Below are 23,716 nucleotides of genomic sequence, written 5' to 3' on the forward strand. Positions count from 1 at the left end.
CTCTTTAGTTCTTCTTCACTTTTTGCCATACAGGTGGTATCATCTGCATATCTGAGGTTACTGATATTTCTCCCGGCAATCTTGATTCCAGCTTGTGCTTCACCTAGTCCAGCATTTCTCATGATGTACTCTGCATATAAGTTAAATAAGCAGGGTGACAATACACAGCCTTGACGTACTCCTTTTCCTATTTGGAACCAGTCTGTTGTTTCACAGTTCTAACTGCTGCTTCTTGATAAACTTTCAGTTCAGTTCAGTTCAGTTCTGTCACTCAGTTGTGTCCGACTCTTTGCGACCCCATGAATTGCAGCATGCCAGGCCTCCCTGTCCATCATCATCAACTCCCAGAGTTCACTCAAACTCACATCCATTGAGTCAGTGATGCCATCCAGCCATCTCATCCTCGGTCGTCCCCTTCTCCTCCTGCCGCCAATCCCTCCTAGCATCAGGGTCTTTTCCAATGCATCAACTCTTCGCATGAGGTGGCCAAAGTATTGGAGTTTCAGCTTTAGCATTAGTCCTTCCAAAGAACACCCAGGACTGATCTCCTTCAGAATGGATTGGTTGAGTCTCCTTGCAGTCCAAGGGACTCTCAAGAGTCTTCTCCAACACCACAGTTCAAAAGCATCAATTCTTCGGCACTCAGCCTTCTTCACAGTCCAACTCTCACATCCATACATGACCACTGGAAAAACCATAGCCTTGACTAGATGGACCTTTGTTGGCAAATAGTGGATATAAATTATCACTGGGCTTTGTTGATGGCTCAGCTGATAAAAGAATCTGCCTGCAGCGTAGGAGACATGGGTTCAATCCCTGCGTTGGGAAGATTCCCTAGAGAAGGGAATGGCTACCTACTCCAGTATTTTTGCTTAGAGAATTCCATGAATACAGGAGCCTGGGGTTGCAAAGAATTAGACATGACTGATTATCTAATTATCATTAGAAATTATGCATTTTCCTGTACTGAAAACGCTGAATCATCTTGTCCATACTAAGGTGATCTTAAAATCCATGAAAAGTTGAATTGGGAATATCTGGGAAGAGCCTGAGGACTACAGCCTGAAACTTCAAGGCTCCTTGTGCAACCCCTCTCTCAAAGGCAGAGGTGAAGAGCCCTGAGTGGTAATGCAAGCATAGGAGTCAAGTCTGCAGACTGGGCCCAGTCAGCCCCATCTCACCTGAGCCATCTGTTTTCCCACCTATTTTGGGTTCTGAGGCAGGATCAGAAACAGAGAGTGAAGCAGAGACAGGCAACAGGCAGAATGTCTTATGTTGCTAAAAAGAAAAAGCCTGTGATATTTAAAACTGTCCTAAACAACCAGAAATTCTCAAAGGAGATAACTAAGGCTTTGAAGCAGTCATTTGAAAGGATCCAGGGTCAGACCCACCTGCTGATGTCAGAGAGCTTCTCAGAGAGGCTGGGGCAGCTGCAGCCCTCCTGGGACACACAGGAGCCAGCCACTGCAGACGCCCGCTCTACCTCAGGACATAGGCTGGCAAGCGCCCTGTGGGTCCTCCCCTTGACTGACGAGGCTCGGGACCCAGCTACACCTCCACCCACCAACCTGAAGGAACCAGGAACTCAGGCTAGGCAGTTAACTAGGTGGGGACACAGTCCCTCCCACCAGAAGGCTGCCTTAAGGCCTCCCTGAGCCCACGGCTGGCCCTGAACACACCCTGTCCACCAGAGGGTCCAGGACCTGGCTGCACACACCAGCGCCCAGGACCCAGGCCTGGGAGCCCCAGGACCAAGCTCCACACGGAGTGAGCAGGAACCAGCCCCAGAATCTCCTGGGCCTTGGCCCCACTCCCCGTGATCCTGCTTCTAGCCTTGGGACCAGCATCACCCACCAGCAGGCAGAGACACACCCAAGGAAAACCGTAGCCTTGGAGCCTGAAGACTGAGCCCACCCACGAGCTGGGCCCTGGCCTGCCTACCTTCAGGCCAACACCAGCTCTGAGGGACACTGGGTCCCTTAGCCAGCTGCCCCAGGAACAGAGGCACAATTCCAGCACTGGCCCCCCTGGGTCCTGCAGTTAGACCCCAGGACCTGGCTCTGCCCGTCACTGGCCCAGCATACACCCTGGGGCTCACCAGGAGTGAGGCAGCCAGCTACCCTGTGACTCGGGCACACCAACCAGTGAGCAGCAACCTCTACTCAAGGAGGGCCTAGCAAGCAACCAGACCAGGGCCAGCCACGCCTACGAGACTACCCAGCGTAGCCAGCCCACCACAAGGGGAGGACCCACAAAGCCGTCTTAGCAGGCACCCCTGGAGCACAGAGCCCTGAGTGCTGCTGGGCTACACAGGAAGTCCCTGCCAAAGGTCATTCTCCAAGGTCAGGAAACGTAACCAAGGTATCAGATACAGAGAAATGAAACCAGCAAATAAGGCACAATGGGATGACAGGAGAACGTGTTCCAAATATAGGGACAAGTGGAAGCCCTAGAAGAACTAGGTGGAGATACGCCATTTAATTGAGAAAATGTTCAGGGTACCAACTGTAAAGACGACCAAAGAACTCGAGAGAAGAATGAATGAACAGAGGCAGAAGTTGGGGCTTTTTCACAGAGTTAGAAAATACAAACAACAGCTAAACAGAGATGAAGAATGCAGTAGCTGAAATGGAAAAATACACTCCGGGGAATCGGCAGTAGACGAAATGATACAGAGGATCAGTGAACTAGAAGACGGACAAAAGAATAAAAAGAGATGAGGACAGTTTAAGAGATCTCTGGGGGCAACATCAAGGGCACCAGCGTTCTCAGTGTAGGGGCACCAGAAGGAGAAGAGAGAATGTGGACAACAACATCCATGATAGCTGAAGACTTCCCCATCCTGGGAAAGGAAACAGACTACGTGGTTGAAAATCCGCAGTCTGAAACAGGCCCAACCCAAAGGGGGCACTGACACACTGCAATTAAAATGGCAAAAATGAAAACTACAGACAGAATATGAAAAGCATCAAGGTAAAAGCAACGAGTTACTTACAAAGGAGCTCCTATAAGCTATCGGCCAACTTTTCAGCCAAGATAAGTGTCCATCAACTGATAAATGAATAAAGAAGATGTGAGACACACACACACACACACACACATGCACGCATGCACACAATGGAATATTACTCAGATATGAAGAAGAATGCGATTCTGCCATTTGCAACAATATGAATGGCTCTGGAGAGCATTATGGCTAGTGAAATAAGGCAGACAGAGGAAGATAAACACTGTTTCACCACTTAGCCATGGAATCTAAAAAACAAATGAGTGAATATTCCAAAAATGAAACAGACTCACAGATATATAGTACAAACCAGTGTCTACCATGGGGAGAGGGATGGGGAAGGAGCAATATAAGGGTGGGAAATTAAGGGGTAAAAACTACTACATAGAAAGTAAATAAGCTGCAGGGATCCATTGTATAGCACAGGGAATTCCAGCCAATATTTTATAACAACTATAGCTGGAGTGTAACCTATAAAATTTTTGAATCACTATGTTATACACCTGAAGATATTATAAATCAATTATACCTCAATAAGAAAAGAATAAATATGATACACAAAATAATAAAGAGAAAGAAATGCAGGAAATGCCCTGGAGACAATTCTTCATCTTCAGGTATTTCCTTGCCCCCTTTCCCTAATCTGTTAGGCTTAAGTTTCACTTGCAACTGGCTTGCGGACACAACGTTGTTGGAGAAGACGAAGTAGCCTGGGGAGGCTAGTGTGCAGGGCGCCTAGAAAAGGTGGTGGGGCAGTCCTACAGAACTGGGGGAGCATCGCGAGCCAGTGTCAAAGCCACACTGTCGCAACATTTCTCTTGACTGCACCCTGGCAGAGCGTGCTAGAATATGCTAGCACATGAAGGAGACTATGCCCAGTGCAGACGGAAGCAGCGGGACTGTGCGTCCCAGCACCGCAGGCCTGTGTCTGCAGGAGCAGCCTAAAGCTGGGCACACGCAGCAGCTATCTCAGTCCACCCACTGTACTGCCTACATGCAACTGCCCTTTCACCCTCTGCCAAGGCCATTCTAGACACAGACATCCTCCATTCCACCTGGACTCCCAACATCACACGTCAGCAGGCCATCCAGTCACACGGGCCTCCTTCCGTTTCCCAGGACGAAGCACACATGTTGCCTACACACACCTGTCCCTCCTCCACAGACGTCCACGCTCCACATGTGTGCCTGGATCACAATTCTGTCCCTCCTTGCTTTGTTTCCAGGGCCTCGTGCTATTTATTACTCTATGTGTTATAAGTTGAACCTTTCAAAGGCGATAAGGCCTTTGTCCTTTCTATATACTTCTATATTTTTGATGCCTAGCGCATGGCAGGTACTCAAAGTTATTTGCTGAAGGCAGGAATAAATAGATGAATAAGAGGTTAGAAATGAATAATCTGTGAGTCTTCTGGTTCTGAAGTTCTAAAGTTCTATTCACAGAAGATCGAGTACATAAGGGATTTATGATTTAGGGTTAGAGGTTTTATCAAATTTCAATAATATTTCTCTAAATAAATATAATTTGTCTTTATTCCTTTGCTTCAGATAAATTCACTTTAATTTTGCACTTATCTTAAAGATGAAATAAAGGAGACAAGAAATGTCAACAAATGATGCTTACTCTTCTTTCCATCCATATCTGCATGGATTTTCCGAGCCAAGAACCCGCTTTTGTACACAGCGGCATTGGGGTCGTGAGGAATGTCCAGGAATGGGTTGGTGGTGCTCCCAATGCGGCTGATGCTCTTTGGATGCGTTCCATTAGCCTTCTCATCAGCACCTTCGGACACAGACTTTTTTTTCTCTTCATCATCTCTAAAAGGATAAAACAAAGATGGAACACAAGGGTTGAGTAACACAATATTCACTGAACGGTTATCTGGTGTAAGAAATGATCATACTTTCTAATGGCCTGTGGGTCCTGATGATAAGGACCACGATAAGGACAGCTGCGGTTCACTAAGCATCTCCTGTGTGTCAGGCATCAGTGACCATGCAGCCTTGGCAGACTGACATTAGTATCCTACACCACAGGTAAGGAAACAGACCCAAAGTTTAGATAAATATGCCAAAGCACAGTCCCAGGAATTACAGGAAGAAGCTGAGAGGATATGACTGCAAAGGCTCTAAAGCCTCTGGCCTTTCCATCTACTACAGAGCCCTCAGGTTTGTCTGCTTTCAAAACAAGTGGAGCTTCTCTGGCAGAGACCGTGATTTTGATTTCTGCATGCCCTAGTATAGTGCCAAGCGTGTAGAATACGACAGGCAGAGACTAAGTCCAGTAAACAATGTTAGACTATGTCTGCCAGATAACCAGGTAATCTCTACTAATAACGCTCAGGTACAGCTGTCAGTGGGTTCGGACGGGGCACCACACACGGTGCTTTGGCAACTCACGCACAGTGCTTCGGCTTTCCCACGCATCCCGTCACCAACTGAGGAAGCCCCTGGTTGCTCAGCCCTGCCTTCGGAACCCCTGTTCCTCCAAGCAGGGAAGGTTTACCTCTGACATTACAATGTACATTAAGGAAGACGGAGGCGGTCAGAATCACTTAATAAAGAGGGGGAAGAGGAGAAGAAAGTTAACAAGCTCTGACATACTGCTGAAAAACACAACCAGAATAGGAGCATTTGTCTTACTTCACCTGTTTCAGTGTCCTGAATCACCTCTGGTTTCTTTGTTGTTAAGCTTTGAATATTGAATTTTTTTCATGAACATTTCTACCAAAATATGGAATCTAGAAAAATGGTACTGATAAACCGCCTTGCAGGGCAGGAATAGAGAGTGGACCTACAGGCACAGCAGGGGAAGGAGAGGGTGGGACGCGCTGATATACAGACACTAGAGGGAGGCTGCCTATAGTGCAGGGAGCTCAGCTCTGGGCTTGTGATGACCGACAAGGGTGGGGTGGGCTGGTGGGAGGGAGGCTCACGAGGGAGTGGATATAAGCATAGCTGATTCACGCTGTTAGACAGCAAAAATCAACACAATATGATAAGGAACGATCCTCCAATGAAAAATAAAAACTAATGATAAGAAATTCAACCAAACTAGCCACCACCAAAATATATTTAAAATAAACCACAAGCTTAATAATCACCAAAGTTGCTTGTTTGGTTTTCAGAGAAAAACAGCATTTTTTTTCCTTCATTGGTATTTTATAAATAATTGTGAAATATATGAAAATATCACTGGACTCAGGTAACTGTATTTTACTTTTAATTTAACTTTCATTAATAGACAGTTTTGGGTTTGCAAAAGTACAGAGTTCCCTTATGCTCATCAATCAGTTTCTGCAGTGTGAATACTCTTTGTTTTGGTCACACCACACAGCAGCAGGGATCTTAGCTCCTTTACCAGAGATGGAACCCAGGCCCTCTGCAGTGGAAGCGTGGAGTCCTAGCCACTGGACCCCATGGAATCCCCCCAGTGTTAACACCTTACATAACCAAAACAAAACTGTCGGAATTAAGACGCTAATACAATACTAAGAAGTGAACTTCAGGCTTCATTCAGATTCCACCTTTTTTTTTTTCCCACTAATGTCTTGTTTCCAGGATCCTATCTGCGACCCCACAGCACATTTAACTGTCATGAGTCCTTTGTCGCCTCTGACAGTGACGATTCTTAGGCTTTCCCTTGCCCTTCATGATCTAGACACTTGGAAGAGTTCTAGTCGGTGGTTCTGTATGTTTGTTTGGTGTCTTCTCATGATTAGACTGGGGCTATACATTCTTGAGAAGGATATCATGGGTGATGCCCTCTCAGCCGACCACATCAGGAGGTAGGTGTTTTATCATTAGGGGGATGAACATGGATTACTTGTTTAAGGTGGTTAGGGGCAAGTTTCTGTACTGTGAAGTTACTCTTTTCCTTTGTAAGTGATTTTGGGGAGATCCCTTGTGACTATGAAAACATCCTGTTTCTCCTTAAGCTTCTGACCACTAATTTTAGCATTCATCTGCGGATCTTGCCTATGACAATAATATTTTAGTCATCTAATGGTGATTTTTTTTAAATTTCCCTAATTTCTTCATTACTAATTGGAATTCCTGCGTGAGTATGGACACATAGATATTTACCTTATTCTTTGGATTATAGTCAAATACCACAGTTACTCTTTCGTTCAGATTTTTCCAGCTTTGCTCATTGGATGACCTACGAAATAGGCCTCCGTGTCCTAGCAATGTCTCATCGTTTTTCCTTTCTGTTTTGTAAGTACATCCTTTCTTTCAGACACCACAAGATGCTACCTCCAAGCTCATCTTGTATTTTCCTTGTCTCAGTCCTGGAAGAAACCACTCTCCAAGGAGTCCAGTCCTAGTTACTGGAGAATGGTGCTTAGAAACCAAATCGAGGTGCTAGGTGTGCCCACTGCCTCTGGGTCCTCTCAACAGAAACACCTAGGGAAGTGCGTGCGTAATAAATATGCATACACATACATATGTATATTAATATATAAAACATTTATATATATGCATTCGTCCGGCTATCTATCCCTCCCTCCCTCTCATGAGTTCATATGAATACATAGTGATATCTCCAACACAAGACAAAACTCATTCCAGCCTTTGCCCTTTGCTTCTCTGTATTTCAACAGTGAGACACCTGGCTCTCTTATCCATAATATACTTAATTTATTTATATGTTCAACCCTAATAAATATATATAGCAATGGTTACACAAGTCATTTGGAAAACAAATTAATTTGGTATGGTCTGAACTATATCTTGCATTCCCCATACTGTGGCCAATATTTAAGGAAACCTACTACTCCTTGAGATGCACAGTTCGGTGGAAATGCGCAACGCATCATGTATCCACCGTCACAGGACCAGACAGAACGGTTCGGCCACCCCCACCCCCTCGCCCCCTTCTTTCAGTCAGTTCCTCTCCCTGACCAGCTCCTGGAACTACCAGTCTCTCTTCCTTTCCAACAGTTCTGGCATTCTTAAAATGTCACATAAATGGTTTATTTTACTTGGCAAAACATATTTAATACTCATCCATACTGTTGCGAGAATCAATAGTTTGTTCCCATTTATTGCTGGGTACTATCTTATTTTCTAGACATACAGTTTATTTATGCATTTACTTTCCCCTACCCCACCTCCAGCTTTACTGAGGTAAAATTGATTTATTTAGTTTTATATTTATTATTTTATTTCTGGCTGATGGGGTCTTTGGTGCTGCGTGTGGGCTTTCTTGAGTTGTGGTGAGCGGGGGCTACTCAGTAGTTGGGGTGCGAGGGTTCCTCACCGCAGTGGTCTCTCTTGTGGCAGAGCAGGGGCTCGGGGGCGAGTGGGCTTCAGCAACTGTAGCATGCAGGCTCAGTTGCCCCACAGCATGTGGGAATCTTTCCGGGCCAGGGATTGAACTGGTGTACCTTGCATTGCAAGGCAGATTCTTAACCACTGTAAGACCAGGGAATCACCTAATTTACTAAGGTATTTTAAGTATACAACCTGATCATTTGATATACACAAGCATTGTAAAAGGTTCCCCAATATCGAACTAACAAATTCAATACTTCACATATTTACAGATGTATTTATTTTTGGTAAGAAATTTAAGTATAGCTCTCAGTAAATTTCAGTTATACAATGCACTGTTACCAACTGCAGTCACCATGCTTTACATTATTTGCTCAGAATTTACTAACCTTTCAGCATCAAGTTTGTACCCTCTGAACAATCTCTCCTCATTTCCCCCACCCACAGGCCCTGGAAACCACTTTTCTACTCTGTTTCCATTTAGTCGCCAAGTTGTGTCTGAATCTTGTGACCCCGTGGACTGTAGCCCGCCAGGCTCCTCTGTCCACGGGATTCTCCAGGCAAGAATACTGGAGTGGGTTGCCATTTCCTTCTCCAGGAGATCTTCCTGACCAGGAATCGAATCCGGGTTTCCTGCATTGCAGGCAGATTCTTTACCGACTGAACTATGAGGGAAGCTGTTTCCGTAAGTTAAACTTTAAAACTAAACTTTAAACTTAACTTCAAAAGTTTTAACTAAACTTTACAACTAAAGAGCCTCTTGATGAAAGTGAAAGAGGAGAGTGAAAAAGTTGGCTTAAAACTCAACATTCAGAAAACCAAGATCATGGCATCTGGGCCCATCACTTTATGGCAAAGAGATGGGGGAAGAGTGGAAACGGTGACAGACTTTATTTTTGGGGCTCCAAAATCACTGCAGATGGTCACGCACAATGAAATTAAAAGATGCTTGCTCCTTGGAAGAAAAGTTATGACCAACCTAGACAGCATATTAAAAAGCAGAGACATGACTTTGCCAACAAAGGTCCGTCTAGTCAAAGCTATGCTTCTTCCAGTAGTCATGTATGGATGTGAGAGTTGAACCATAAAGAAAGCTGAGTGCTGAAGAATTGATGCTTTTGAACTGTGGTGTTGGAGAAGACTCTTGAGAATCCCTTGGACTGCAAGGAGATCCAACCAGTCCATCCTAAAGGAAATCAGTCTTGAATATCATTGGAAGGACTGATGTTGAAGCTGAAATTCCAATACTTTGGCCACCTGATGCAAAGAACTGACCCATTGGAAACGACCCTGATGCTAGGAATGACTGAAGGCAGGAGGAGAAGGGGACAACAGAGGATGAGATGGTTGGATGGCATCACTGACTCAATGGACGTGAGTCTGAGTAAACTCCGGGAGTTGGTGATGGACAGGGAGGCCTGGCGTGCTGCAGTCCATGGGGTCACAAAGAGTCAGACACGACTGAGTGACCAAACTGAACTGAACTGAAACTTTAAAAGCAATTCTAGGTATAAGTGATGTCCTGTGGTATTTACCTTTTCATTTCACTTCATTCATTTATTTATTTCACAATGCCCTCCAGTTCATCCAGGTTGTAAAAATGACAGAACTTCTTTCCTAGTTTAGGGCTGCATAGTATACCTCTCTCTTTGTGTGTGGGATCTTCATCCACTCATTCACAGCTGGACCTTTGGTTGTTTTCATATTTGGCTATTGTAAACAATGCTGCTCTCAACATGGGAGTACAGAAACCTCTGAAACAACTTCTTTATTTTGGCTATTTATCTAAAAGGAGGATTGCTGGAACATATGGTAGTTCTATTTTTAACTTTTTGAGGAACATCTGTAATCTCTTCCATAGTGGCTGGGCCAGTTTACATTGCCACCAACAGTGCTTTTGTGGGTTCTCTTTCTGTAACAGACTTGCCAGCATTTGTTACCTCTTCCCTTTTTGATAACAGACATCCTAACAGGCGCTATCTCTCATGGTTTTGATGTATTTCCATAGTAAGTGATGTTGAGCACCTGTACATGTACCTGTCAACTTCTTTGGAGAAGGCAATGCAACTTCTTTCATGTCTCTTTGGAAAAAAATGTCTACTTAGGTCCTTTCCAAACTTTCAGTTATTTGATTTTATGTGAATGAATTACAGAAAGTCATTGTATACTGTGGAATAATTAACCAACTGTCAGATATAAGATTTGCAAAAAATGTTCTCTTATTCCATAGGCTGCCTTTTCATTTTGTCAGTGGTTTCATGTTATGCAGAGCTTTTTAGTCTGACGCAGTCCCACTTATTTATTTTTGCTTGCTGCCAAATTAAAAAAAAAAATCGGTCAAGACCAATGTCAAGGAGTTTAATGGTTTCAGGTCTTATATTCAAGGCTTTCATCCATTATGAGTTGATTTTTGTGTTTGGTGTAAGATGAAGTCCAGTTTCATTCTTTTGCGTGTAGAAACGCATTTTCCTAACTCTATTGAAGGGACAACACTTTCTGCACTGGACATGCTTAACTACCTGGTAAATTAATCTCTGGGTTACTGGGTTCCATTGATCTATGTGTCTGTTTTTATGTCAGTACCATACTGTTTTGATTGTTTTATAGTTTGAAACCAGGAATTTGTGATGTATCCAACTTTGTCCTTTTCCACAAGACTGTTTCGGCTATTCAGGGGTCTTCTGTGGTTCTATACAAATTTTAGCATTGTTCTATTCCTGTGAAAAATGTCATTGGGATTTGATAAGGACTGCACTGAATCTTGATTGTTTTGAGTATTATGAACATTTAACAATATTAATTATTCAAATTCATTAGCACAGAATATTTTTCATTTGTGTCCTCTTCAGCTTCTTGTATCAATGCCTTATAGATTTCAGGGTATACACCTTTAACTTGCTGGGTCAAATTTATCCCTAAGCATTTCATTGTTTTTGAGGCTACTGTAAAAATGACTGTTTTCTTAATGTCTATTTCTGATAGTTTACTGTTGGTATATAGAAATGTGACTGATTTTTATATATTGATTTTATATTATTCACTTAATTTATTAATTCTAATAGTTTTTGGTAGACTCTATAGGGTTTTCTGTGTATATTACCTTGCCACCTATAAATAAAGACAACGTCACTCTTTGCTTTTCAATTTGAATGCCTTTTATTTTTCTCTCCGAATTGCCACGGAATCCTTATCTTCTTCCTGATTTTAGAAGAAATATTTTTCGAGGTTAAGCATGATGTTCACGGTGGGCTGGTCACACATGGCCTTTATTATGTTATGTATGTTCCCTCTATGCTCAGTGTTTTGAAAGTCTATTACAAATGGCTTTCTGGGTGGCTCAGACAGTAAAGAATCTGCCTGAAATGGAGACCCAGGTTCCCCTGGATCGGGAAGATTCCTTGGAGAAGGAAGTGGCTACCCCCACTCCAGTACTCTTGCCTGGAGAATTCCATGAACAGAGGAGCCTGGCAGGCTACAGTCCATGGGACTGCAGAGTCGGACATGCCTGAGTGACTAATACACACACACACACGTTAGAAATGGATGATGAATTTTGTCAAATGCTTTTTCTCCATCTACTGAGATTATAAGATTTTTATCCTGTCTTATTAATGTGATTAATCACATCTATAGGTTTACAGATTTGACCCATCCTTGCATCCCTGGAATAAATCCCACTTGATCTTGACGTATGTTGCTTGTATTGTTGAACTCGGCTTCCTAATATTTTGTCGAGGATTGTTCGCATCTGTGTTCAGCAGAAATCCTAATCTGTGATTTTCTTTTCTGAAGTGTCCCTGTCTGGTTTTGGTCTCAGGGTGAAGATGGCCTCATAAATGAGTCTGATGGAGATTCTCCTCTTCATTTTTTTTTCGATAGCTTAAGGATTGGCACTAATTCTTTGAATGTTTGGTAGGATTTATCACTGAAGTCATCTGGTCTTGGACTTTTATTTGTTATTTTGTCTATTTGATCAGTAATAAAATACCTGTCCAAGTAATTGCTAGTAACTGGTCCATTCAGTTTTATGTCTTGTTTTTTCATGGTTCACTCTTGGTACATTGTGTGTTTCTAGGAATTCATCCTTCTCTTCTCCTTTGTCCAACTTGTTGCCGTAATAAAGTCTCTTATGATTCCTTGCATTTCTGTGGAATCAGTTATAATTTCTATTTCACTTCTAATTTATTTGAAGTCCTCTTTATTTCAGTCCATATACAGTGTTTTTTAAAATGTTCTACTGAGGTTTTTGGAGAAAGAAGTGGCAACCCACTCCAGCATTCTAACCTGGAGAATCCCATGGACAGAGGAGCCTGGTGGGCTACAGTCCAGGGGGTCACAAAGAGTCATGAGGTTTTTGGATGAAAGTATGATTTTCCTCTGTATATAAACATTAGCCAAAAGAAGTAGTTACACGAATATAGGAGCCACTGGCTACACATGGCTACGCAGAACTTTAAGTGTGGATAGTCCAAATTGAAATGTACAACAAGTAAAAATAAGAAAATATACCATATTTCAAAAAGACTTTGTAGAAAAAGGAAAATATTTCAACAGTTTTTATGCCTATTACATATTGACATGATAATATTCTAGATACACTGGGCTAAATAAAAAAAATTATAAAATAAACTAGTTTTATCTTTTTTGTTTTACTTTTATGATGTAACTACTGGAATTTTTAAAAAATTACTTATGTGGCATGCATCTCATTTCGTTTGGAAAGACTGTTGTTAGAGAGGCTTGTATATCCTAAGACATATTAAAATCAAAAACAAAAACAGGAGAATGATAATTGAGAAATGTTCAACACAATACCACTCAGTAAAACCCTGAGAGTAAAATGAGGGCTGAAAGTACTCAAGCCTGCAAAACAGGTCTTCTTCATATCACAGAAGTTAATGGAAAGACCACGGCACCTTACAGTCGGATTTGCTTCATTCCTTATTGCGTCGCTGCAGAGTTTTATTGCTTTTACAGACATCATAAATCTCAGTGTTTTCCCGTAACGGAGGCTGCTTCCCCTGCGTATCGGAGCAGATATAAACTAATCCAATTTACTGATAAAAAGAATTCTATAGATTTATCTGCTATCAGCAACAGAGCTTTTGTTGTTTTCGAAGTAAACTGCATCTTAAGTCCTGGACTTCTACCACCCAGTGGCTCATACATGATTACACAGAGGACAGGATAAAGAATGTGTTGGGAAAGTGAACTCATTCCTACAGAAAACTGCCCACCTACCTAGGACTTTTCTGTGTACAGTGAACCACTAAGACATATAAATAGTTCTGTTAAAATAAGAAGAGACATAGCAGGGCTCTCTGTCTTACTTGTGAGGCGAATGATTCATATATGAATATTCTGTACATTTAAATACCCTGGTAGAATATATTCTACTGAGATACCAGACATCTCAATACCTTACAACCTACAAAATTCCCCAACACATCCTTCATTCTGTCCTCTGTGTAATCATATGTGCCACTGGGTGGTCTAAGTTCAGAACTTAAGATGCAGTTTATTTTGAGAACAACAAAAGCTCTGTTGCTGATAGCAGATAAATCTATTTCTCTGTTCTAAGATCGACTGTAAATGAAAAAATTTACTGTATCCTATATTACTTATGACTTTTATTTTTAAACAAAAAAGATAAGGAATCATACTAGTCCACCCAAGTCTTATATTTCACTGGAACAACTGCTTCTTAAAATTGGCAAGAGCTCAACATCATTACACTGACCCTACCACTGAACAGATTTTGAACTACTCCATTTGGCAAGTCTTAGCATAGTGGTGTATCAAAGCTGTTACGCTAGCACCAAACTCAAAAAGTAAGCTATCTTGAAGGGACTTAGTTATATGAAATCTAAATTCTGAATTTAAATATAAATTGGTGGGACTTTCGTGGATGTGTATGTCTGTTTGCGTCTGGGGAAGGGAGGGAGTAATAGCTGAAATGAAAACAAAAACCTCCAGAGCAGAACTGGAATATTTACTTAACTTGAATTCATTCAGAAACAATCATGGAGACTGTGATATTGGAGCTGGACAATAAAGGTAAGCTCCAGAAATTTTTGCCACTCAAACTGAAATTCTAAACTTATTAAATTAGCAACTTCTCATTCCCTCTACCGCAAACACTGGCAGCCACTATGCCACTTTCTGTCTCTATGAATTGGAGGACCCTTTCCACCGCGTTATCAGTGGAAAGCATTTGTCTTCCTGTGACAGGCTTATTTCACCTAGCATAATGTCTTCTAGGTCCACTTAGTTATCACAAATGACAGGATTTTCCCATTTTTTTGTGGCTGCATAACATCCCATGATATATACTCCACAACTTGATCCACGTATCCAGGATGGATACTTAGGCTGTTTCCGGTCTTGACTGCCATAGACAGTGCCGCTTCAAACATGGGAGTGCAAATAGTTTTTGATTATTTCCATTTCCTTTGGATATCGTCGCAGCAGTAGAATTGCTGGGTCGTACGGTAGCTTTGGGTTTAATTTTTTGAGAGACCTCCATACTATTTTCTGTAGTGGCTACGCCAGTTTACAAGCCCATCAACAGGGCAGGAGGGCTTCCTTTTCCCCACATCCTTGTCAGCATTTATCATCCCTTGCCTTTTTGATGATGGGCATCCTCAATAAGCATGAGGTGATTGCTCACCGTGGTATTGCACTTCCCTCATGATTAGTGACACTGAGCATATCCTCGTGCACCAGCTGGCCTTTTAAGTACAATTTCTTTGGGAAAATGTCTAGTCAAGTCTTACGCCCACTTGTTAATTGGAATATTTGTTTTTTTGCTATTGGATTGCATGAGTTCTTTATATATTTGGATATTATCCCTTATCAGAAAAAATACAATATTTCCTCTCTCACAGGTTGCTTTTTTTGAGGGGGTTTACTTTATTTTACTTCTATCTCTTCAGAACAAGTTACTAAATAAAGTGGCTGAATCTCTGTTCTTCACTCTAGCATCTTTGATTTTTAAAGTTTATTTTTAATTGAAGTATAGTTGATTTACCTTATTATATTTGCCTTTTCACTTTGTTGGTTATTTCTTTTGATGTGAAGAAGCTTTTTGTTTGATGTATTCCCACTCGTTTTTCATTTTGTTGCTTGTCTTTTGGGTGTTCTATCTAAAAAACCATTGCCAAGACCCACATGAAGATCTTTTTCTCATGTTTTCTTCTAGGAATTTCATGGTTTCAGGTCTTACATTCAAGTCTTTAACCCACTTTGACCTAATTTTTGTGAGTGGTATAAGATAGTTATCTAGTTTCATTCTTTTACATGTGAAGATCCGATTTCCCCAGCAACACAGATTAGAGAGACTTTTCCCCATCGAGTATTCTCGGGTCCTTCGTAAGGTGTCAGTTGGCCGCATGCGCTTGGCTTTCGCTGGGACCTCAGTCCTGGTCCGTTGATCTCTTTGTTTTTATGCCATCACCACACTGTCTTCACTGCATTGCCTTTATAAGTGTAGCTTGAAATCAGGAAGTGTGATGCTGCCTGCCTGGATGGGACCCAGGGTCTGCAAGGCTCCCTGTTTGGGATCCTGAATCCGTCCAGAGTGTGCCCTGACATCCTAGTTAGGTGAACTTACTGCTTTTGCCTTGCAGATGGAGGAAGCCTGGGGGTGCGCTCGGTGTTCAGCACCACTGTGAACAGTGCTGCTGATGGGCAGCTCAGCTTCCTGGGCGTGCTGAGAAGGTTCCCTGGCTGGGTGGGTGCAAGCTGCAGGTGGCAAAAAGTGGGGCTATGAATTAGTCCCCCTTCCTGAACTCAGCCAGAAGAGCAGCTCCAAGGCCACTGATGCGGTCTGTGTGCGGTCCTAACTCCAGCTGACCTGTGGCTCAAGTTCCCTGGCCAGACAGCTTTGGCTCTAGGGGCGATCGGCTCTGCTTTCCCTCCTCTCAGCTTGAGCACTGCTGGGTTATGCAACTTCCAGGAGTCCACAGCAGCCCTTCCTGTCAGATGGGGCTGGGGCCACACTCGGCAACAGGGATGACTATGACTCCGCTCTTCTGTCTGGGCTGGAGTCAACCAGGCTCCAGGGCCGCAGAACTTCCTCATTGGGGACCTCGTTTAGGCAGACCTACACCCTGCTCAATTGCCCTGGTCAGCCTGGGCCACTGACTTGGGTCAGCATGAGCACAGCTGCTGGTTGGGTTAATAGTTGGTCATGCAGGCAGGAATGCTGTCTGCCAAGCCCCTCTTCCTCCCCCCGTCTCAGACACCCAGGACCAAGCCCCAAAGCTCCCAGGTGATTCCCAAGTGTGAGATCAGAGCAGGGACTCCTATAAAGACACGCACAGTGCTGAGTGCGGGGTTGGGGGGGCGGTTCTGGTTGGCGGCTGGTTCCCCCTTCTCACGGTGGGGAACCACAAGCTCAAGGGAGACCCCTCTGCACGGTGTGGGGCAGGAGGCACTGGCCTGGGGAAGGGGCCGTGCAGTCAGCACGCAGCTCTCCTCCTGCCCTTCTGGTGCTGGCTGCTTTGACTCTGGGGTCCAGAGGTGCTTCCAGCTCCTCTCTGCTCCAGGAATCTCTCAGGAGCGTCTTTTTTTTGTTACTTGTTCTTAGGAGGGGGAGTAAAGTCGGGAACAACCTGTGCTGCCATCTGGATGACGTCCTTATTTCTTTTTCATTGATGTATAGTTAATGTATAACATTATGTAAGTTACAGGTGTACAATATAGTGATTCATAATTTGAAAGGTTATACTCCATTTATAGTTATTATAAAATACTGCTTATACCCCTCATGCTGCACCGTGTTTCCTTGTAGCTTATTTTATACAGAGTAGTCTGTGCCTCTTAACCCTCTACCCTCTATTGCCCCTCCCTGCTTCCCTCTCCCCACTGGTAAACGCTAGCTGGTTCTCTCTGTGACTGTTTTGTTGTGGTTGTTGTTGCTATATTGACTAGTTTGCTTTATTTTTTTAGATTCCACATATAAGTCATATCACATAGCGTTTTCCTTTCTCCGTATGACTTATTTTACTGAGCACAGTACCCTCCAAGTCCTTTCAGGTTGTTGCCAATGGCAAAATTCCCTTCTTTCTATGACCGAGTACTATTCCAGTGTGCACGCTTGTGCATGTGCGTGTCACGTCTTTATCCGTTCACTGTTGATGTACACTCAGGCTGTACCCATGTCTTGACTACTGTGAACAGTGCTGCTAAGCACAGTGGGCAGCATGCGTCTTTTTGAGTTCGTAATTTTTCAGAACACAGAATTTTAGGTTGGTGAGGTTTTTCTCTCAACACTTAAAATGTCTCACTATACTCTCTGCTTACATAGTCTGAGTCAGAGGTTCTTGGGTTTGTTCCTCCAAAGGTAAGGTGCTTTTCTCATCCAGCTTCTTTCAAGACTTTTCTCCTTATCTTTGATTTTCTGCAGGATGTAAATGAAATGCCTGGCTGTACTTTTTTTTTTTCTCAGATTGATGGCTTGGTGTCTGGCCTGAACTTGGGGAGAATTCTCGGCCATTGCTGCTTCCAGTATTTCCTGGCCCCTCTTCCCCAGGCCGTGTCTGTGTCTCTCTTTCTCTTTCTCTCTCTCCTCTTTCCGGCACTCATGTGCATGTTCGTAATCTTCTGAAGTTGTCCCAGAGTTCTTGGATATTTTGTCCCTTCTCGTCTCCCAAGTGTTTTTTCTCTTTGCCTTTCTGTTTTTGAAGTTTTTATTGACATATTCTTAAGCTCACAGAGAGTCTTTTCTCAGATGTGACCAGTCTACTAATGAGCTCATCAGAAGCATTCCTCACTTCTGTTACAGTGTTTTTGATCCCCGGCATTTCTTTTTGATTCTTCTTAGATTTCCATTTCTTTGCTCACGCTGTCCATCTGTTCTGCATGCTGTCTACTGTATTCATTAGAGCCCATGGCATAGTAATGGTTGTTTTAAGTTCCTGGTCTGATGATTCCAAATTTCGAGCCATGTCTGAGTCTGGTTTTGATGATGGCTCTGTCTTTCCAAACCATGCACCTTTTAGTATGGCTTGTAATTTTCTCTTGAAAGTCAGAATCAATGTACTGAGTAAAAGCAACCGCTACAAACAGGGCTCTTGTGGGGAAGGGAAGCATTCCACAGATCTGGGATTTGGTCTCGGTCTTTAACGGCCTGTGCCTGGGAACTGTGAACTTCACTGTGCTTCTTAGTGCCCACCCTGAGCATCCCTCAGCAAACACAGAGGGTCGGGCTTGTCTCTGCTCCTTCAGTTCTGGTTTCTCAGCCTACATTCAGGTTAGAGGGTGCTGAGCCTAGCACGTCCAGCAGTCACTCAGATCCCCACTGCATTTTCCAATCCAACTTTCTAGGGTGCCTTGAACTTAGGTTTATAAAGTGGATGACTCACTTCATTTGACTCAGTATTTTGTGTACATACTTCTCTTGCCAGAACATTGAAAACAGGAGTGGGGTATGAATTAGGTCCTCCACCTTGAGCATCTAGTCATTACCATGAACATCATCCTAACTTAATTTCTTAATCCCACAACCACCCAAAATAGATACAGCTTATCAACGCAGTGAAAAATCAAGGTTCAGACAGGTCAGCCTCTCATGGGCAGGTAATGGGGGGCCTCCCTGATTAAAAAGATTTGAAAGTCCCCATCTACAGGGATGCCTGTTGAGCACAGAAGGCAGTGAGCAGCCAAGCCCTTGCTTGTCTCCAGGAGGGAGTCACTGCCAGCTCAGAAATGATTACAAGGAGGCTTTGCCTGCCAGGCAGTGTGCTAGGCAGTGAAAAGATCAGAACGATTAAGGCCCTTTGAAGTACTTATAGTCCAGCAAGGGGAAAAATACAAATGATAATGAGTAGTAAGTTTTTATAAACAGGAGTCTTATAATACAGACTTTGATAGAGGTGAGCACAAACCAGTGTAGGACCAGCCAGAAGGGAAGAGTTCATATCAAACATGCTGAATAATAAGCAAAAAGAATCCATGTGGAGTCTAGTGGGGTGATGAACTGTAGTGATTATCATACAGCTCTCTAAATTTATAAAAACCATGAAATCAGACACTGAAATGGATGAATTTTACAGTATATAAGTTATACTGGAGATCAAACCAGTCAGTCCTAAAGGAAATCAACCTTGAATATTCATTAGAAGGACTGACGCTGAAGCTGAAGCTCCAGTGCTTTGGCCACCTGATGTGAAGAGCTGACTCATTGGAAAAGACCCTGATGCTGGGAAAGATTGAGGACAGGAAGAGAAGGCAGCGCCCGAGGACAAGATGGTTGGATGCCATCACCAACACAACAGACATGCGTTTGAGCAAACTCTGGGAGGTGGTAAAGGACAGGAAAGCCTGTGTGCTGCAGTCCACAGGGGCGCAGAGTTAAACGTGACTGAGCGACTGTCAACAACAAAGTCACACCTCAGTAAATCCATTCCTAGAAAATGAATACAGTGGTTGAGCGCAGGGACAGAACATTAAGTTGAATATAAACCCAATACTGTGATCAAGTGATTGCTGGAAAATAAAGTGAAGAATAACATTATAAAAAATGTGCTGACTTGTCATGGGGCTTCGAATTTACATCCTGGGGCACAGGCAGGTTGAGTTTAAAACGGACCTGTCTTTGTCACTGACCGAAAAAAAAAAGAAAAAAGAAGTTCAATTTTAAAATTATGATGAAAACAGGAAATATATTTTGTTTTCTAAAATTACCTTATTCTGACACGGATATCTTACCTGTAAAAAAGAGGATATGCTTTTATTAAAAATGTCAAGCTCCATTATTAGCCCTTTAACACTAACGAGAATGCTGCCAGATGGGAGAAGGAGGTAGGTTTTCTGAAATACAGGATCTGACTACATGTACAACTGCTATAGCACCCTTTCCAAACTGAGAAAAAATTAACTGCAGATATTAATACAGTTAAAAAAAAAAAAAAGTTGGAAGTATACTGGGGTCAAGACTGATGTTAGATGTTTTCAAAAGATGTATTATGAAAATTTGAATGGGAAACTAAAAACACTTCCTCATTACTGATCAGGCTAAATTTTTCACCTAGGAAAATGCAGGTTTTTGTGTATGTTACCATGTACACACACAAAATGCTCAGCAGAATCCAAACAACTATGGTCTAAAATGTCCCAGGTACTATGCTAGCCATTGTGTGCATATTCATGTAGAAATTATATTTATTATATTTCCTTCTAAGCAAAGGCTTAGCAATTGATATAAATGATATAAAATTCTAAATCATCAGCATATTAGGAAGAAACTTTCCTTATATCCCAGCCTCTACAGTTTTTTGTATCTCAGGGATTTAAAGTTACTTTGGAATGAGTGGGCTACTGACATTATAGCCACAGTCCATTTGCTCTCCAATCTGTTTGCTCAGCATATTCTGCAGTTAAAGATAATATTTGTAAATTATATTGCTCGCATCTTGTTTTTCTGAATATTAAAGCTGTTATAAGAATAAAATTCTTAAAAATTCTAAGTATCCATCTCAATCTCATCATTGAGATGCCACTTACATAGAAAGCTGACATCTTTTTTTTTTTTTTTAACCTTGCTCTTAATTTTAAAGCTAAAGTCGGGTGACAATGTGTCCAGTGTCCTATCTACCTGAGTTCAACATATTTGAGCTGGCTGAGAAAAATAGCTACTTACAGATTAAATGCTACGCGTGAGCTATGATTCAGATTCTTCACAAAACTATACTTCAAAAAGTTAAGTGAGAGAACTTTCCTTAATTCTACACCCTGAAATCTTCCTGTAAATATCAAAATCCAGGATTCACATTCAGTATCATTTTTAGGCAACAAATTTTTAAGCAAAATCAACTCTCCAGCTCAAAATCTAATTCAAGTTAATAATCACCTTTTTATGACTAAGACATTGCTGTTGTTTTGTTCCTTATCTTATACTCAAAGCATTTTCACTGAACTTCTAAACAGAACAATCAAACCAATAACATCCTTTATACTTTTACCTAATGCTCACATAGATCATCTTCTAAATTTGTGAGTTCCACCTAATAGTAACATTAGAACTATTATTAAGATTCCAGCATGATTAGTATTCTTCAGTTAGGCATGTAAGTGTGACCAATGGAGTGATGATGATGGGGCCCAAGAAAAGAAAATCTGTCACTGCTTTATCTTTTTCCTCTTCTGTTTGCCATGGAGTGATGGGACTGGATGCCATGATCTTAGATTCTGAACGTTGAATTTCAAGTCAGTTTTTTCACTCTCCTCTTGCACCTTCATCAAGAGGCTCTTTAGTTCCTCTCCACATTCTTCCATTAAAGTATCATCTGCATATCTGAGGTTGTTGGTATTTCTCATAGCAATCTTGATTCCAGCTTGTGATTCATCCAGCCCAGCGTTTCTCATGATGTACTCTGCATATACGTGAAATAAGCAGGGTGACAATCTACAGTCTTAATGTACTCCTTTCCCAATTTTGAACCAGTTTGGTGTTCCACGTCAGGTTCTAACTGTTGCTTCTTGATCTGCAGACACATTTCTCAGGAGGCAGGTATGGTGGTCTGGTACTCCTATCCATTTTTTTTTTTTTTTCAATCCTTTTACGAGTTTTCCACAGTTTGTTGTGATCCACACAGTCAAAGGCTTTTATGGTAGTCAATGAAGCAGATGTTTTTCTGGAACTCCCTTGTTATCTCCATAATCCAACAAATGTTGGCAATTTGGTCTCTGGTTCCTCAGCCTCTTTGAAACATTGCTTGTACATCTGAAAGGTCTTGATTCACCTATTGCTGAAGCCTAGCTTGAAGGATTTTGAGCATAACCTTACTATCATGTGTGCTGAGCACAATTGTACAGTAGTTTGAACATCTTTGGCACTGCCCTTCTTTTGGGACTGGAATGAAAACTTATCTTTACTAGTCCTATGGCCACTGCTGCATTTTCCTAATTTGCTGACATGCTGAATGTACCACTTTAACAGCATCATCTTTTAGGATTTGAAATAGCTCAGCTAGAATTCTATCACCTCCACTAGCCTTGTTTGTAGTGATGTTTCCTAAGGCCAATTTGCTTTCATACTCCAGGATGTCAGGCTCTAGGTGAGAGCACACTATTGTTATCCAGGTCATTAAGATCTTTCTCGTATAGTTCTTCTGTGTATTCTTGCACCTCTTCTTAATCTTCTCTGCTTCAGTTCAGTTCAGTTCAGTCGTGTCCAACTCTTTGTGACCACATGAATTGCAGCACGCCAGGCCTCCCTGTCCATCACCAACTCTCAGAGTCTACTCAAACTCATGTCCATCGAGTCGGTGATGCCATCCAGCTATCTCATCCTCTGTCATCCCCTTCTCCTCCTGCCCCCAATACCTCCCAGCATCAGAGTCTTTACCAATGAGTCAACTCTTTGCATGAGGTGGCCAAAGTACTGGAGTTTCAGCTTTAGCATCAGTCCTTCCAAAGAAATCCCAGGGCTGATCTCCTTTAGAATGGACTGGTTGGATCTCCTTGCAGTCCAAGGGACTCTCAAGAGTCTTCTCCAACACCACAGTTCCAAAGCATCAATTCTTCGGTGCTCAGCCTTCCTCACAGTCCAACTCTCACATCCATACATGACCACTGGAAAAACCACAGCCTTGAATAGATAGACCTTTGTTGGCAAAGTAATGTCTCTGCTTTTGAATATGCTATCTAGGTTGGTCATAACTTTCCTTTCAAGGAGTAAGCGTCTTTTAATTTCATGGCTGCACCATCTGCCGTGATTTTGGAGCCCAGAAAAATAAAGTCTGACACTGTTTCCACTGTTTCCCCATCTATTTCCCATGAAGTGATAAGACCGGATGCCATGATCTTCGTTTTCTGAATGTTGAGCTTTAAGACAAGTTTTTCACTCTCCTCTTTCACTTTCATCAAGAGGCTTTTTAGTTCTTCTTCACTTTCTGCCATAAGGGTGGTATCATCTGCATATCTGAGGTTATTGATATTTCTCCCAGCAATCTTGATTCTAGCTTGTGCTTCATCCAGCCCAGCGTTTCTCATGATGTACTCTGCATAGAAGTTAAATAAGCAGGGAGACAATATACAGCCTTGACGTACTCCTTTTCCTATTTGGAACCAGTCTGTTGTTCCATGTCCAGTTCTAACTGTTGCTTCCTGACCTGCATACAGATTTCTCAAGAGGCAGGTCAGGTGGTCTGGTATTCCCATCTCTTTCAGAATTTTCCACAGTTTATTGTGATCCACACAGTCAAAGGCTTTGGCATAGTCAAGAAAGCAGAAATAGATGTTTTTCTGGAACTTTCTTGCTTTCTCCATGATCCAGCGGATGTTGGCAATTTGATCTCTGGTTCCTCTGCCTTTTCTAAAACCAGCTTGAACATCTGGAAGTTCATGGTTCATGTATTGCTGAAGCCAGGCTTGGAGAATTTTGAGCATTACTTTACTTGCTTCAGTTAGGTCCTTACTATTTCTGTC

General features: G+C 42.4%; 1 protein-coding gene across 4 annotated transcripts in view; it reads right to left on the reverse strand.

Moving 5' to 3' along the window:
- The window catches only part of PSD3 (pleckstrin and Sec7 domain containing 3), a 314,418-nt gene that overhangs the window by 91,141 nt on the left and 199,561 nt on the right, over window positions 1–23,716 (reverse strand). For all 4 annotated transcript variants that reach the window (XM_068972089.1, XM_068972088.1, XM_068972087.1 and 1 more), the window contains one exon: window positions 4,632–4,825. In XM_068972089.1, the coding sequence (XP_068828190.1) occupies window positions 4,632–4,825 (194 nt within the window). The remainder of the gene's footprint in view (window positions 1–4,631; window positions 4,826–23,716) is intronic.

Source organism: Capricornis sumatraensis, chromosome 4, assembly GCF_032405125.1.
Source record: "Capricornis sumatraensis isolate serow.1 chromosome 4, serow.2, whole genome shotgun sequence".
NCBI lineage: Eukaryota > Metazoa > Chordata > Mammalia > Artiodactyla > Bovidae > Capricornis > Capricornis sumatraensis.